At 43.0% G+C, this 13050-nt stretch overlaps 3 protein-coding genes across 4 annotated transcripts in view; all 3 read right to left on the reverse strand.

The window, feature by feature from the left end:
- Positions 1 to 2282: 2282 nt before the first annotated feature.
- Positions 2283 to 13050, reverse strand: part of LOC128450548 (zinc-binding protein A33-like) — a 383902-nt gene continuing 373134 nt past the window's right edge. The window contains exons 3-4 of one of the 2 annotated variants that reach the window (XM_053434070.1): positions 4295 to 4519; positions 2283 to 4207 (exon numbers count right to left, since the gene is read on the reverse strand). In XM_053434070.1, the coding sequence (XP_053290045.1) occupies positions 2808 to 4190 (1383 nt within the window). In that variant the 5' untranslated portion in view covers positions 4191 to 4207; positions 4295 to 4519 and the 3' untranslated portion in view covers positions 2283 to 2807. Of the gene's footprint in view, positions 4208 to 4294; positions 4543 to 13050 lie in introns of both variants that reach the window. The other variant, XM_053434071.1, reaches the window with a different exon arrangement.
- On the reverse strand, positions 8701 to 11024 carry LOC128450550 (E3 ubiquitin-protein ligase TRIM35-like). Its single transcript, XM_053434073.1, has one exon. The coding sequence runs from the start codon at positions 10889 to 10891 to the stop codon at positions 9593 to 9595; it is 1299 nt and encodes a 432-aa protein (XP_053290048.1). The 5' UTR covers positions 10892 to 11024; the 3' UTR covers positions 8701 to 9592.
- The window catches only part of LOC128450549 (E3 ubiquitin-protein ligase TRIM35-like), a 377361-nt gene continuing 373011 nt past the window's right edge, over positions 8701 to 13050 (reverse strand). Inside the window, exon 2 of the mRNA XM_053434072.1 lies at positions 8701 to 9017. The gene's annotated coding sequence lies outside the window, so the exon portion shown is untranslated. The remainder of the gene's footprint in view (positions 9018 to 13050) is intronic.

The following is a 13050-nucleotide window of genomic DNA, read 5'->3' on the forward strand; positions in this document are numbered from 1 at the left end:
CGGGCGTCGACCGACACGTCTCAGAGGCTAATGAGCTAGCTTCTGTAGGGGCGTGGCCAAGCTCCAGTAGAGGCAGCATTTAGAAACGCAGCGGTCATTGTGGGAGGAGCCAGACCGTCTCCTTTCGGTTCTCTGTGTTCTGATTGGCCCGAGCAGATCCAGTCTGTGGGACGCTGCTCCTGAGTCAGTGACTCGTGACCTTGAATCCATCGGTCTGATTGTTCTGGTTCTGATTCCTCACTCACGTCACTTAGATCGTTTAGTTTGGTCTATGTCCCATCTGCTAGCACTGCAGCCAGCCACCAGGGGGCGATGCAGAGGATGTGGCTTCACTTCTAGGAGCCATCACATTGTGTGGTTTATCCTGTGCTCATGTTGTTTTCACTTATTATATTATATCATATAGTAAACAGTGAGTCGTCTTCAAACTCTTCATTTTGTCACTTCTTATAGTTTGTGTTCAGAGCTTTTAACAAACTGTGTGTATATGTTTGTGTGTGTGTGTGTTTGTGTGCGTGTTTGCTTTTATTACAATGGTTTATGTGCATGTTTCAATTTGTGAGCATGTGTACTGTGATTGTTTACGTGAACTGCTACACACACACACAAACACACGCACACACAAACACATGTTGTTTGTCTATGTACACATATTACAGCATGTTTGCATGATTCTGCATGTTGTCGTTCTTGCCAGCGTCTTTGTGTTTGCACGCTGATTATCCACCTCTGTGCCCACAAAGCCTGTGTTGTTTGTGTGTGTGTGTGTGTGTGTGTGTGTGTGTGTGTGTGTGTGTGTGTGCGTGTGTATGTGTGTGTGTGTGTGCACATGAGGGACTTCAGTCCACGGCCCAACACACACAGTAATAGAGCCCGCTGGGACACAAGCAGGTCTACAGTTGCTAGCTGTAAATTGACCTGTGTGTGAGTTTGTGTGTGTGTGTGTGTTGAGAGGGGGGGGGGGGGGGGGGGAGGACCACAGAGGGTGATAATAACTGTTATCTTTCCCACAGGCCCTTATCGCTTCGCACACACACACACACACACACACACACACACACACACACACACACACACACACACACACACACACACACACACACCTTTATACACAGCTGCAGTAATAATTAGAGCTCTCAGTCGTCCTCAGGTTGGGGGGGGGGGGGGGGGCGGGGGGGGGGGGTTCACTGACGTAATGAGGAAACAGTCAAAGAATCAAACTGAGCTGAGAAGTTTCCAGATGCTTTGATTCAGAGCGTCTGGATAATCCTGAAAAAATATAAACATTGACTTCCTTTGTTTTAAGAAGTTTGTCTCCTTTGACCTTTGACCTCTGACAATGTCAACGATGACACGTTACTCAAAACAACATGTGGCCCTCTAGTGGCCACAGAAGTCAGTGACTGTAATTAAAGATGGACGTCAAGATGGCTCCTAAAAGTGAAGCCAAAGTGCCACCGGCATGTTCCATGTTGAGCTGCCGGTTAACTTGACCTCTGCCACAAGGGGGCGTGACGCACATTCGGTGTAATCGGCTGCTGTAAAGTCAACATCAATGACAGGCTCCTCCCACAGCACTCTGACAAATTAGTTTCTGTCCATTATTTGATGGTTTGGAAAAAAACTATCGATTCTGAGAATGTAACACATGACTTTTATTTTGAAAAGGTTTTCATCCTGCTGCAGGACTATGAGTCGTTTTCTGATGTTTACATTTTGATTAACGTTCAGAAACAATAGAGAAAAAAACTCCAGTGAGCAACTGAAGAACTGAAGCTTCATCTGAAACTGTGTGTGTGTGTGTGTGTGTGTGTGTGTGTGTGTGTGTGGCTGTATGTGTCTGTGTGTGTGTGGTGTGTGTGTGTGTGTGTGTGTGTCTGTGTGTGTGTTTAATTGCAGCACCTCTCCTCGGTCCACGTCTGCAGCTTGTTGTTTAATTGGAGCTGGAGGCTCAGCTCGTTAACTCTGTTCTCATCTGCCTCCAAAACAACATCAGGCCAATTACTGCTGCTCGCTCACCCCCCCCCCCCCCCCCTCTTTCTCTCTCCTCGTCTTATGTGCTTCACTGACATGACCATAACTAAGTATTCAGTGTTTCCGAATCAGCTCAGGTTTGCTTGATAATTTGTGAGAGAGTGAAGTGAAAATTTCAATAAGTAATAATTCATGAATAAACATATTTATAACTCAATTTAAAAACCTGAAACTATCTGAGTGTTAAATCCTACTTATGACAGATAATGTTAAAGTTACATTTCAACTTAAAAAAGGTCAGAACTCTGTTTCTGTTTCATAGTTTTTATTATTTTAATCACAATATTAAAATCACATCACTAGGCTGCTGTTGAATAAACACTTTTACAGACAGAATCATTTTGGCTTCATCACATCAAACAGACAAATGTTCATATATGTTGGATTATTTCATATGTGAACAGACTTTATGTGATTAAACATGAATCATGTCTCATGTGTGAGTTTTAATAAAGTTTTTTGAATGTGAACAATGATCAGCTGTTATTGATTAATGTGTTTTTATGTGGATCTTCATCAGTTTGCTCGACTTCATGGATCCACACAAAATCTAAATGATAGAAAACATTTTCCATGAAAGTAAAAAAACAAACCAAAGATAAAGATCAGAAAATAATCAAATCTTTTTAGACTCTTGGAAAAATCGACAGGAGAAATAAAAATGAGTGAGAAGTAAAAGGAGAAATAAACAAAGCTTTAGAATAACGAGTTTAACTTTTAAATTCAGCAGATTTCTCTTGAAGAAATAAACATGATTAATAAAATCTTCATCTCTAACTGCTCTGATCCAGAGTCACAGAGACTTTCACAGGTAACAGCTTCAAGGGATCTCCAGTGCTAAAGGATGGAAACATCTTCTGAGTGAAAGTTTGTGTGAATGTGTGAATGTGTTTGTTAGTATCAGGATCAGAGAACGACACTTCTCCTCTGTTCCAGTCCAGTTTCACTCTGATCCTCTGGATCTTCTGCACAGAGAGAACAGGTGATCCTGATGGTGACAGTGCTGAGTATTTACCTTCATAGAACCTTATTCTCCAGTATCCAGACAGATCGTTTCCCTTCCTCTGGACAGACTCTGCTCTTACACCCAGTGACCAGTTTGTACTGTCTCCAACCAGGACGTCCCAGCTGTGAGTCCCTGAGTTAAAACCCTCAGATCCCAGGACTGAGGCGTATTGATCAATCCTCTCTGGATTGTCAGGAAGCTTCTGTTTCTTTCCTAGTCTCAAACTGGTCAGATCTTCAGACAGGACGAGTCTTGGATTAGCAGAGTTTGGGTCCAGAACCACAGGACTGTAGGAGACCATGTCCTTCATCTTGTTCCAGATGTTGAAGCTCAGGTTGCCCAGATGTTTGGCCTTGTCTATCAGAGCTCCTGAGGCCAGCTGTGGATCATCCAGCAGGGGGCGCTGCTGGACTCGTTTCACTGCAGCCTTGTAGTTGAGCAGGAACGAGACGTCTTCAGCTCTCAGCTCGTCCTCTGTGGTTCTGATTGTGTCTGAAAGAGACGTTATGTCTCTGCTCAGAGCCTCAATCTTCTTCTTCATCATCCGACTCTTCTGCTCCTCTTCCTCCCTCAGTGCAGCCATCCTGGCCTCCTCTTCCTCCTCCAGAAACTGATGAAGTTTTTTAAACTGCTTCTTGATCTGCGTCTCTGTGAGTCCGGCCTGGACCTTAATGTGTTCTGCTGTTTGTTCAAACTTTACTTTAACACGTTCAAAACTCTGTAACTTCTTCTTCAAGGGCTCCAGAGTTCCCTGAAGCTGCTTCTTGTGTTGTGGTGCAGCTTCATCGATGGGTCTGAATCTGTGGTTGATGTGTTTTTCTGAATCTCTGCAGATGCCACACACTGGCTGCTGATGGTCCAGACAGAAGAGTCTGAGTTTCTTTGAGTGCAGACTGCAGAGAGCAGGTGAAGAGCTCTGATCTCTCTCCTGTAAGAAGGTCTCACACAGGTTCTTTAACACCAGGTTACAAGGTGGTACAGACTTTGAAGATCTTCTCTTACAAAGTGGACACTCTTTTACTTCTTTGTCTTTCCACCAGCTCTTCACACAGTCTCTACAGAAGCTGTGGCTACATGACAGAAGAACAGGATCTCTGAAGACATCATGGCAGACGGGACAGCAGAGATCCTCTTCTGATCTGGAAGCCATTGAGTCTCCAGGTGAAGCTGAAAACAGACAGTCAGTCAGTCACAGCTCCATGAACTTCACTGAGGTTCACTTCCCCTCTGAGTCGAGGTGTTTGTTAAACTCACGGTCAGTGTGTGGAGCGTCGGCAGGTTGTAGTTTGACTCTTCTCTCCTGTAGCTGGACTCACTCAGGACGTTTGGTCTGGTTTGGTTCAGTTTGGTTTGGAAGGTGAATGTGATCGTCTGGTTTTCAGCCTGCGTCTCTTCAGGGAGGAACAGATGCTTCCTGGTTTCTCTGGTGTGTCAGGAGAGGGTGGAGCTTGAGATGCTGGATGATAAAACCTGTAAAACCTGAAACAAATGTACAAGCAGCTCTGCTGCCAGTGAAAACTCTGCCCCCCCCTTATGGACTGAACTCTAACACTTTAACTCTTAACTGCCTGATTCATCTGCCTGTGCAACATCAAAGGTTCATGTGAAATACATTCACTGTACATATTCTGGTGTGTCAGGACACGATTGTAAAAAGTAATTCAAGCCTTGGATTTGATAACTGGTCAAAAGTCATTTGGCAGCAACAAACTCACACAGACAAGAGACTTGGTTGTGAAATAGCTGCTTGAATATGATCGTTATCTGCTCAGTGTTCAATGTTCAGAAGTAGTTCTGCAAAAGTTAAATATTAACAGGACGTGTGTGTGAAGGGGGGGGATGTAACTGCAGAGCTGAAGTCTTATTATTGAGACAGAAGCAAAGTGCAAACAAATGGTCACAATGTCAGAAAATGAAAAGAGTTTTTTTATAGATTTCCAACTTTCCAGCAACACTTTCCAGCTCCTCCTCCATCCTGAGCCATTCCTCAGTCAAATGGGACATAAAGCACCAAGGAGACCTCCTGATGAAAATGCCTAAACCTCCTCTGACTCCACTTCCTGTCTTCTGCCTGTACAATGGAAACCCTGAACATGGCCCAATCAGCTTGGTGCATAACAACAGGAACACCTTCCTTTTGATAACTAATGTAATGGGGAGCTAGGCTTGTCATTCAATACTGTTAGAAGTGAAAAGGGGGAAAGGTCCTTTTTGAGGAGCTGTTTAAAGTCCAGTGAGCTGGTCTTGCTGGTTGTGGCTCCTGTTGTTGTGCATCTGAAGCTCACCTTTGTCTCCAGAACAAAGAAGACATGTGGTCTCAGGCTTTGTCTTCACATGAAGGCCCAACTATTGTTCAAAACTGTTCGGTCCCAACGTTTAAATAAGTAATAATTCATGAATAAACGTATATATAACTCAATTTAAAAACCTGAAACTATCTGAGTGTTAAATCCTACTTAATGACAGTGTAATGGTTTTGTCTTTTGAGTGTTTATTTTTCCGAGTGTTTTCAGTTTAATTATTACCTCATGTTTCATGGTTATCACTGTGTTTATGTTTGTTCATGAGTTGTTTCAGTGTCTCATGATTTCCCTCTCCCTGTGTTCTGTTTCCTGTTTTATTTTGTAGTTTCTGCTCCTAGTGTGTTTTCTTTCTTCACTTCCTGTCTTTGTGATTGTCTGCACCAGTCCTCATGTGTTCCATTTGTGTTCAAATTGCCCCTGCCTTCCCTGTGTGTATAAAAGTATCTGTGCTTCCCCTTGTCAGTCTATTGTCTTAATGCTTGTTGTCAATACCTCGTCTCCTGTCCTGTCGTAAATGTCTTGTGTCCTGTGCTCTTGTCCTCTGCCTCCGCAGTGGAAGGTGAATCTACAACTGTGTCTAGGTTAAGGGAGCAGGACACTAGGAATTCCCTAAGACCAGTTAGACCAGTAAACAGATTTATCCAGACGATGTAGACACAAAGGGATTTTTTTTATTATGGTGAACAATGTTTCTGTAGTTAAACAGATTAATAAAAATGGAACATGGGGATTCTGAGGGGAGCATGACTTTGTTGTTGGGTTGCAGTTGTTTGTTATATTAGGTCCACCTTACTGACACTGTGTTTATTCAATAGCCTTAGAATGTGTATTTGGCAGTTTTCCCACGGTTGAGTGTGTGACTGATCACCTCGTGTTCATCCTGATCCTTAGTTGGAGAGTTTCTTAACTGGTTCGGCTGGTTTATATGGTTAGTAAGGGAAATGCACAGTTGTACCTGTAGAGGCTGTATACGGGAAAACAAAGTTATAACTTATATCTTGTGGGCGAGAGGGGTCATGTTGTCATGAGGTGCAAAACAGTGGGGCTGAATGTAGTAGTAGTATTTTGTTGTTGAGCTATATATTGAATAACAGGAAATTCCCACAGCTCTGACTCCTCCTCTTTGCCCTGGACTCCCTTCGGAAGCTACGCACTTCCGTCGCTCCTCTGACTTTTGTTAGTTTTATGTTTTAAATAACATCAAAAGTTATTGTACATGTTATATAATGTTGTTTTAATGATTTCATGTTAGTTGGTTTTGTTGCCAATTATTGTATTTGTGTAAACCTGCTTGTGATGAAGAGGTGTGTCTGCACATGTACTGTTAGCATGCTTGGTGAACATTGTGTTTGTTAGCTGGAAGCTAAGTAACACAATGCATTTTGTACAGGAGATGAGCACACAGCAGCTTCATGACAGTCACTGTTTAGTTTCCACAGCTGCAGATGCTGGTGGTCAGTTTGGAGAAAAGAGTCTGAAGGTTCAAGATTCAAGAGGTTATTGTCATATGCACAATAATTACATGAAGCAGTCGCTGGCAATGAAATGCTTGGGTCACAGGCTCTCTTAGCAATGCTCAGTATATTACAAGTAGAGCAATATCGAATAAAATAATATAAAATATAATATCACAATTGTAAATAGAAAATAGAATGTATAAAGCTAAATTATATATATCCCCCTTAAGAAAAAACAATAGTGCAGTTTTCTGTGTGGCTGTTGCTGGGCAGACAATAAAAACATTTGGACATTGTAAGTGAAGTGTCTTAAAAATAATTCACGACGCAGAAGGAAAGACACAACCTCAGGACACGATTGTAAAAAGTAATTCAAGCCTTGGATTTGATAACTGGTCAAAAGTAATTTGGCAGCAACAAGCTCACACAGACAAGAGACTTGGTTGTAAAATAGCTGCTTGAATATGATCGTGATCTGATCAGTGTTCAATGTTCAGAGGTTGTTCTGTTAAATTAAAGATAAGTTATGATAAAATATTAACTTTGTCAGGAAGAGGTTTGTGTCGGGGGGGGGGGGGGGGTCTGTGACGTAAGTGCAGAGCTGAAGTCACATTAAAGAGACAGAAGCAAAGTGCAAACAAATGGACACAATGTCATTGTGTGCGTGAGTGTGTGAGGTTTCAAAATGGCGGCTGGCCACTATGAAGACAGAAGACCCTGAGATCACAGGTGTGTGTTTGGGGAGAGGAGTGTGTGAGGTGTTGGAGCCGGTCAGAGGAAGTAGTTGGTTGCATGTAAAGAAAGAGTCTGATTCTACGAAGATCATCACAGAACTAACATTAGCTTTCAAATAACGTATTACTAAATATCACAACTACACAAATCCAATTCATAAAACATCACATGAATAGAAGTCAACAGTCCTGTTGTTGGGATTTTAAAATCCTGTCTTCTCTGGGTGTCTGTGAGTGAAGAGGATTATGGAAACAGAACTCTAAACAAATGAAAGGAGGGGGGGGGGCAGGAGCCGTGTGTGCCAGATATTAGGCCTTCACACAAATTATTAAGAATAACCTTTTTCTTCTTAATGTTTAATTTTGAAATTAGCTAGAAATGTGTGTGTGTCACAACGCTGGTCAGTCTCACACCTTGAAAAAAGGTCTGAGTGACATTGTTATGGTTTAGTTGTTACAGCCGATAGAGCAGGAACACAACATTCTTCACTCAAGGCTAGTTTATGAAACACAACATAGAACTGTCAGAGTAGGGAGAGTTGCCCAGCACCTATCAGAGTAGGAGCGTGACTGGGAGTGGCTTCTTGTCACTTCCTGGTTCCAGTGCCAAGAGGCGTGGGACTAGCCTGTGCACCAACAAGGGAGAACCAGATTGATTTGCGGTGACATGCCTCCATTATTAGAACCTATCACATTATACCTACTGTTATAATTATTACAAACGCCTTCTGTTTGGCACGATTATTGATTACCCTGTTCTAACTGATTTAGCCGAGGCTGTGCATGAATGCCCATAGCTATGCCTGTGAAACTTTCATTACTTCTTAATAAATACTTGAATTAGACCCGTCCGGCTCATCTCTTATTTAGGATAAACAAACACGCCGACACTGTGCATAGGCCTCATGGAATTACCCCAGTTATGTAACCAGTTCATGAACCTGGAGCAGGGAGAGGAACCTCCTCCTCCTGCAGAGGACAGTCTTCACATGTAGGCCCAACTATTGTTCACAACTATTAGCTCCCCACGTTTAAATAAGTAATAATTCATGAATAAACGTATTTATAACTCAATTTAAAAACCTGAAACTATCTGAGTGTTGAATCCTACTTAATGACAGATAATGTTATATTTACATTTCAACTTAAAAAAGGTCAGAACTCTGTTTCTGTTTGATAGTTTTTATTATTTTTATCACAATATTAAAATCACATCACTCGGCTGCTGTTGAATAAACACTTTTACAGACAGAATCATTTTGGCTTCATCACATCAAACAGACAAATGTTCATACATGTTGGATTATTTCATATGTGAACAGACTTTATGTGATTAAACATGAATCATGTCTCATGTGTGAGTTTTAATAAAGTTTGTTGAATGTGAACAATGATCAGCTGTTATTGATAAATGTGTTTTTATGTGGATCTTCATCAGTTTGCTCGACTTCATGGATCCACAAAAAATCTAAATGATAGAAAACTTTTTCCATGAAAGTAAAAAACAAACCAAAGATAAAGTTCAGAAAATAATCAAATCTTTTTACACACGTGGAAAAGTCGACAGGAGAAATAAAAATGAGTGAGAAGTAAAAGGAGAAATAAACAAAGCTTTAGAATAACGAGTTTAACTTTTAAATTCAGCAGATTTCTCTTGAAGAAATAAACATGTGTCACGGTTTGTGGAAGGAGATGGACCCAGATGCAGACATGTTTAACAAAAAACGTATTTAATGTAAAAGGAACTAAACTAAACTCTAACTAAACAAAAACCCAAGGAAGCTTACGAGAGGGGTTCAAGGTGAAGAGGCTCAGGGGATCAGGACAAGGCAGGACAGGAACACAGAACAGCACCATGGACGACAGAGGGTAGATGAACAATCACCAAGACAGGAAGTGAAGACAGAAACAACCCACAAGGAACAGAGAATACAAAATAAAACAGGAAACAGAAACCGACTGCACACATACAACAACAACTTAAAACACAAAACAGAGATCACTTCACAAAATCTAAACTGTCAGATCGTTACAACATGATGAATAAAATCTTTATCTCTAACGGCTCTGATCCAGAGTCACAGAGACTTTCACAGGTAACAGCTTCATGTGATCTCTAGTGCTAAAGTATGGAAACATCTTCTGAGTGAAAGTTTGTATGAAGGTGTGAATGTGTTTGTTACTATCAAGATCAGAGAACGACAGTTTTCTTCTGTTCCAGTCCAGTTTCACTCTGATCCTCTGGATCTTCTTCACAGAGAGATCAGATGATGCTGATGGTGAATCTGTTGTGTATTTACCTTCATAGAACCTCATTCTCCAGTATCCAGACTGTTCTTCTCCCTTCCTCTGGACAGACTCTGCTCTTACACCCAGGTACCAGTGTGGACTGTCTCCAACCAGGACGTCCCAGCTGTGAGTCCCTGAGTTAAAACCCTCACATCCCAGGACTGAGGCATATTGATCAAACCTCTCTGGATTGTCAGGAAGCTTCTGTCTCTCTCCTCGTCTCAAACTGGTCAGATCTTCAGACAGGACGAGTACTGGATGAGCAGAGTTTGGGTCCAGAACCACAGGACTGTAGGAGACCTCGTCCTTCATCTTGTTCCAGATGTTGAAGCTCAGGTTGCCCAGATGTTTGGCCTTGTCTATCAGAGCTCCTGAGGCCAGCTGTGGATCATCCAGCAGGGGGCGCTGCTGGACTCGTTTCACTGCAGCCTTGTAGTTGAGCAGGAACGAGACGTCTTCAGCTCTCAGCTCGTCCTCTGTGGTTCTGATTGTGACTGAAAGAGACGTTATGTCTCTGCTCAGAGCCTCAATCTTCTCCTTCATCATCCGACTCTTCAGCTCCTCTTCCTCCCTCAGTGCATCCATCCTGGCCTCCTCTTCCTCCTCCAGAAACTGATGAAGCTTTTTAAACTGCTCCTTGATCTGCGTCTCTGTGAGTCCGGCCTGGACCTTAATGTGTTCTGCTGTTTGTTCAAACTCTACTTTAACACGTTCAAAACTCTGTAACTTCTCCTTCAAGGGCTCCAGAGTTTCCTGAAGCTGCTTCTTGTGTTGTTGTGCAGCTTCATCGATGGGTCTCTCTGAGTGCAGACTGCAGAGAGCAGGTGAAGAGCTCTGATCTCTCTCCTGTAAGAAGCTCTCACACAGGTTCTTTAACGCCAGGTTACAAGGTGGTTCTGACCTTGAAGATCTTCTCTTACAAAGTGGACACTCTTTTACTTCTTTCTCTTTCCACCAGCTCTCCACACAGTCTTTACAGAAGCTGTGGCTACATGACAGAATGACAGGATCTCTGAAGACATCATGGCAGACGGGACAGCAGAGATCTTCTTCTGATCTGGAAGCCATTGAGTCTCCAGGTGAAGCTGAAAACAGACAGTCAGTCAGTCACAGCTCCATGAACTTCACTGAGATGTAAAAATCAGCCTCATGGTCTAATTCAGAGGTCGGTGAAAGTGAAGGTTGAATATGAACAGGAAGTGCGGGGGAGGGGGAAGTCTGTGACGAAACTGCAGAGCTGAAGTCACATTAAAGAGAAAGAAGCAAAGTGCAAACAAATTGTCACAATGTCAGAAAATTAAAAGAGGGTTTTATAGATTTCCAACTTCCCAGCAACACTTTCCAGCTCCTCCTCCATCCTGAACCATTCCTCAGCCAAATGGGATGTAAAGCACCAAGAAGACCTCCTGATAAAATGCCTGAACCTCCTCTCTCCCTTTTCATGAGAAGCAGCTCTACTCCGAGCTCACCCCCCCGAGCTGAGCCCAGCAACGGATGGAGAAAACCAACTTCTCCATCCGGTGGCCGTCAGCAGGGGTGTAGGCCACAACCATTGTCATGTCTTCTATTTATTTATCTACATGTTTTCATGTGATATATGTAGGGCCAGAGCCCAGAGTGAACTGACCATCTACACAAAGATGTGTAGATGGTCCCTGCTGGGCCTGAAGAGGTTAAACAAAGGGTTGTTAAACTTTTGGAGGGAAAACATTCTCCAGCAGGCCCAAGAGTCTCCCCCCTGGTGGTGGAAAATGTTCTGGGAATGCCTTGGAACCCCCACTGAGTTCTAAGCCCCGCCCACTCAGATCGATTCCTGACAATTCAATTGGCCGATGTCCTATGACAAACTCCTGAAGGAGGAGGACCTCTCGGGTAATTTAAAAGCCCTGGAACCCCAAAAACAAAAACAAAAAAACATTTCTCCCTGCTAAGGACTTTGACCAGGGCCCTTCCGGGTCTCCAGATGTCCCAGCTCTAAAGGGGGCAACTTTAACAAAAGTTTGTTTTATTTTTCATCTTTGATTCCATTTTCTTTTATTTCTTTATTCAGTCGATGTTTTATTTTGATAGGACTATTTTTATTTTTAACTTGAAAAGGCCGCACACAGGAACTCGCTCGCAGGCCGAGCTCAGAGTCTTTCTTTTTCACAATCCCCACAACAGCGCCACAGCTGTTAATCCCTGCAGGACAAAGCATCATTCTGTCGCAGAAGGACGAAGAAGAATCCCGTCGAAGAAGACGAACGACGTTTAAATACCGTTCCAAGAGCAAGAGAAATTCGCTCTATTCGGCCCAGCACTGACCTCCGTTGTAACCATGTGACCCACCGGAGCCCCGCTTAAGAGGTCAGGACTTCACTCATTGTTTTCCAGGAATCCGCCGTTCGTGCAGGCATCCTGAGGTTCAACAACGAGATTCACTGGACTTCCCGAAAATCCGCGCGCCACGCGCAAGCAACACCGCGAAGGTCACAGTAAGAGGCTTTATTGTCTGGGCAGAGACTAGTTTAAATACTTAGCGTGTCATTTATTTGATTGTATGTTTGTTTGCAGATCGCTGATCTGTTTTTAGCCGTGTAACACGAGGAAACGATGCGTCACTTCCGGTTCCTTGTTTACTTTGTCGAATGTTTTAAAGTGCCTCGCGCCGTGACAGAGAGCCTCCGGCAGCACTGTTATCATCCGACTAAGTTTGCAGAGACTTAACCTGTTAAAAGATCGGTGCACAACTCTAATTTGTGTACTGAGTGGTGAAGTCACTGTAGCTGGTCTCAGACGATGTTTCTCTCTCTTTTCTCCTAAACCTGTTTTTACACACGTCCCGACCTACACTTATACATTTCATGTTACACAGATAAATCTTGACTAAAAGAGCCTAAATTCATCTCGACGCCATTCGGCGCCAGAACCAGGAGATAAGAAATCTCTTTGTCTAAAAGTTCCTTTGTGTAACAGGCGACCGACCGCCATCTTGTCTTCGACCTCATGTCGTCACCGGGGTCATAAACCTCCATCTTGAAAGTACTTGAACGTAACATCTTGATCCTGGCCAGACTACGTCACCACGTGATCTTGTCATTACGCCATAGCCACTCCCCTTTCTCTTTCTTAGACACACACACACACACACACACATAGAGACACAGACAGGCAGACACACACGACCACACACACACACCAGTAGATACTCAGTATTACATGTGTGACCATTGTGATAAGTGCTGCTG

This window comes from Pleuronectes platessa, chromosome 11 (assembly GCF_947347685.1).
Source record: "Pleuronectes platessa chromosome 11, fPlePla1.1, whole genome shotgun sequence".
NCBI classification, from domain to species: Eukaryota; Metazoa; Chordata; class Actinopteri; order Pleuronectiformes; family Pleuronectidae; genus Pleuronectes; species Pleuronectes platessa.